This window comes from Octopus bimaculoides, chromosome 26 (genome assembly GCF_001194135.2).
Source record: "Octopus bimaculoides isolate UCB-OBI-ISO-001 chromosome 26, ASM119413v2, whole genome shotgun sequence".
NCBI lineage: Eukaryota > Metazoa > Mollusca > Cephalopoda > Octopoda > Octopodidae > Octopus > Octopus bimaculoides.
This window is the reverse complement of record NC_069006.1, coordinates 18867090-18870905: the sequence shown is the minus strand read 5'-3', so window position 1 is coordinate 18870905 and position 3816 is coordinate 18867090. Positions and strand designations below refer to the sequence as shown.

The following is a 3816-nucleotide window of genomic DNA, read 5'->3' as shown; positions in this document are numbered from 1 at the left end:
TGCGTGAGCTCATGACAGCGGATCATCTTGTAGGGGTGGGTGAGAGATCTGCGCTAAGCTTTGTTTATTTTGGCATGGTTTCTACAGCTGGATACCCTTCCTGACAGCAATCACTTCATAGAGTGTGCTGTGTGCTTTTTACGCGGCACCAGCAAAACAAGAAATCTCACATGATGGGGGGCTGAGGGGCACGTGACCCCTTCAAAAAAGTGTGCCTTTCTAAATAATGTTATTACGCCCTTTTCTCCTGGAACTGTATTCCCTTCTGACCATGTGGCCTCCCTTCGAAAATTTCCTGGGACCGCGCCTGTACTCTATAGAGTAAGTGATATTTACCTCCAAGTGTTGCTCATTTACAGTTAAGTGGTTTGTATCTATCCGCAAGACGCTTATTTATTTCTAGATGAACTGTGTCTACAAGTGGATAGATGATATTTACCTCCACATGTTGCTTATTTACTACTAGATGTCCTGTATATATACACATGACATATATTTACAGAAAGTTGCGTGATTGTACAATCCTGAAGGCCTTATAGAACTTTAGGTCACCAGATCATTTTAAGAGATATAAACCGATGGACTGTGAGAACAGTGATGCTGTTAGCATGCGAACCAATGACCTATCGAAAATTAGATAAACACTGCACAAACTGGATTCTATGTTAGTATTTATCAAAATAGAAAATTTTAACACTTCAAACAACAAAAATAAGTCACAGAAGAATTCTTTAACACTTGTTGCTTTAGTTCGATGTTTTTCTTTTTTTATTTTACAGGATTTTGGTTTAACTGAAGAAAGAAAAGTAGACATCGGTACGTATTATCGGTTATTTTTACTAGCAAATCTACTCATCCACGGTGAAGGCATAAAATGAGGGAGGGAAGTCATAACAGCAGTATGTATTGAGAAATGTGTGAATGGACTTGATAGATTACTGGGTGATGTCTAAGAGAAATCACATTATTGTTGGTGATACAGCATTCTATTGCAGCTATATGACATGTTTGCGACTAAGTGACATGTGATGAAATACGCTCCCAGGCTCTGTATCATGAATGGTTATGTGGACCACTCCTAACGAAAGCCAGAGCTTCCGACGACGACTATATAAAAAGTATTAAGAAAAAAAATGTTATTTAGATATACTTTTATTTTAGTTGTTTACCCTATTTTACGCTTGTTTACACTCTTATACATTCAAAGTTCACAAATTTCCTTATTTAAATTGAGTCATATTCCTTTCGATAATATCAATATTATTACAAAACTTCTTCCTAGACGATATTTTCTATTTGGTCGATACTAATTTTCAAATTACTGGAGTCCGTTGCTCTACTCATAGCGACGTATAACTGGCCGAGTGTAAATTGTTTGTTGTGAATGCGTGAGCGAAATCTTTAGCCGTTTCGAATCCTGCTCGAGACTGACACACTTCAATAAACATTAAATAACCATGCACACTATATATTGACACACACTTTTCCATTTTATTTTCACTATTAGTCATCCTCGCGACCCCTTCGTATCTACGATGGAGCCACGAACTATGAAAATCCAGAGTTACTCGTAGTCGGTGAATTTTTAATAAAAATGTGAAGGTGGTTTATCAATTGAAAAATTGTTATCCACGAAATAATTGTACTTTCTGATTTTGTAATACTAAAAACCTTCCTAACGACCGTCTTTGTAATAATATCGTAACCATTGGTCCAGCCGTCTGGCCGTGAAAAGTGAACAGACAAAGAGACGGACGTAATGCCCATTATAATAAGATAGCAAATCTGCCCACCTACGATGGGAAATAAAGGGATAGTATCGCAAATCTAAACCCTCTAAATTCACGAACTATACGGGGTAATCCTCGCTGCCGGAATTTTAACAAAAAAGAAATCAAAGGCGATTTATTAATACAAAACCCAAATAATTAAACTTTTTTACATTTTTTTTTCTTTCGCTAAAAATCTTCCTGATTACCTCCTTCGTAATCTCGACAACCATCGTGACCATTGGTCCAACCGTTTGACCGTGAGGCAGGAACAGACGGATATAACGCCCATTATAGTAAGATTATTAATTACTGTTAATTAGGTGGCGAGCTGGCAGAATCGTTAGCACGAGGAGCAAAATGCTTAGCACCATTTCGTCGTCTTTAGGATCTGAGTTCAAATTCTGCCGTGGTGACTTTGCCTGTCATCCTTTCGGGATCGATAAATTAAGTACTAATGAATCACTGGAGTCGATGTAATCGACTAGCCTCCTCCCCAAAATTTCAGGCTTTGTTATTTTTTAGTAGAAAGGATCGTTGTTGTTATTATTATTATTATCAAAGACATCGCATAGTATACCATATTGTGATTTTGTAAATTGAAGATATTCTGTGTGCTGGGGATTTGTACTGTCTGTGAAATCACAACGAGGACCTCCACAGACAACATTTCATGCAGTATGCGTGCAGTTCCAAGTAAAGCTAATTTTTGCAATACACCAAGATTGTAGGGTAATTCTAAAATGTCCAGATGCTTCTTTAGGTTCGGTGGTATTGAACCTACTGCTCCGATGACAACAGGAACAACCTTTATGTTTGTCTCTCGCAGTTGCCACATCTTGGCGATCTCAATTTTCGGGTCTCCATATTTGCTGACCTTTTCACTTCCTTTCATAACAATTTGTTGATTTGGCATTGCTCGCCAATTATTGAGCACTTTTGCTTCTCTGTCTGTTTGTCTCTCTCTCTCTCTTAAAGGCTACTATATTCGGTCATCGGTGCACCAACACCTTGTCTGTCTGGAAGTCAAGTCCCAGAGGCTCTTTGCCTTCCTGTTTTCGTTCAATACCCTTTCCAGTGTATGTTGGCACCAAGCGTCCGTTTCCTCATATCTATACTTTCGGCACAATAGCCAGTGAAAGTTCAAGGTTGTCTTGTCGTGTTTGGGCTTGTACTCTTTCTGTGCTAGATTTTCACGAGCGCTAACGATGTGAGTCATGCTTTCGGCTTCCTTCCCAAACATTCTGAAGAGGTGTGTTGCACTTATGTGCTACATATCCTTTTTCACTGAGTTGGTATTCAATACCTGGTCCTCACCTATCCATCAGCTTACCTTCACCTACATTATCCTGCTCGAAGTTATCATCACTACAGAGGCTTTCTTTGACTGTTTGAATCTAGGTTTCTTTAAGAAACCGTCTATTCTGAATTGTTCTTATCTTATTCATGAGCCCATTTTCAGTAATCTGAAACATAACAAGCTAGTTCCAAAGTTCTAGTACTCTTTTCCAAACAGCTTTGCATTTATCATTGCTCTTGTCTTGCAAGGCTTGTTCATAACACTTAATTGCCTTTTGTTTATATCGGTAGATCACTTGCGTTTGCAAGCACGTTGTGTATTTTGACCAGTGAAAGGACCACACCCGGGGAGCAGTCTTCCACCCCATTACTATTAGAGGGGTCTCTGCCGAACGCAGCTGCTCCGGTGTGTTGGTCACCCTGGGGAGTCTTCCCGTTAATGCCGTTATCTGGATCACTGTTTGTTACTATCACTGAAAAGAATGAGAGTGATTTTCTATAGGCCAAGTTCGCCTTGTGTAACTTGCAGAACTCTCACAGACGCAGAGACTACAGCGGCTTATGCAGGGCAGAGGTGATATCAATCCTCTGAGCTGTTCACATGAAAAGCCGCATACCCATCGTGAATTGCAGCATACATATTATTATTATTATTATTATCATTATTATTATTATTATCATTATCCAGTAGTCTTGATGCTTTCACTGCATTACTGAGCGCTGCTCTGTGCGTTGGGTATGTGCTGAG

General features: G+C 39.3%; 1 protein-coding gene across 13 annotated transcripts in view; it reads left to right on the top strand.

Moving 5' to 3' along the window:
• LOC106870346 (muscle M-line assembly protein unc-89) overlaps window positions 1-3816 on the top strand; it is a 151749-nt gene that overhangs the window by 21571 nt on the left and 126362 nt on the right. For all 13 annotated transcript variants that reach the window (XM_052977071.1, XM_052977070.1, XM_052977075.1 and 10 more), the window contains one exon: window positions 780-816. In XM_052977071.1, the coding sequence (XP_052833031.1) occupies window positions 780-816 (37 nt within the window). The remainder of the gene's footprint in view (window positions 1-779; window positions 817-3816) is intronic.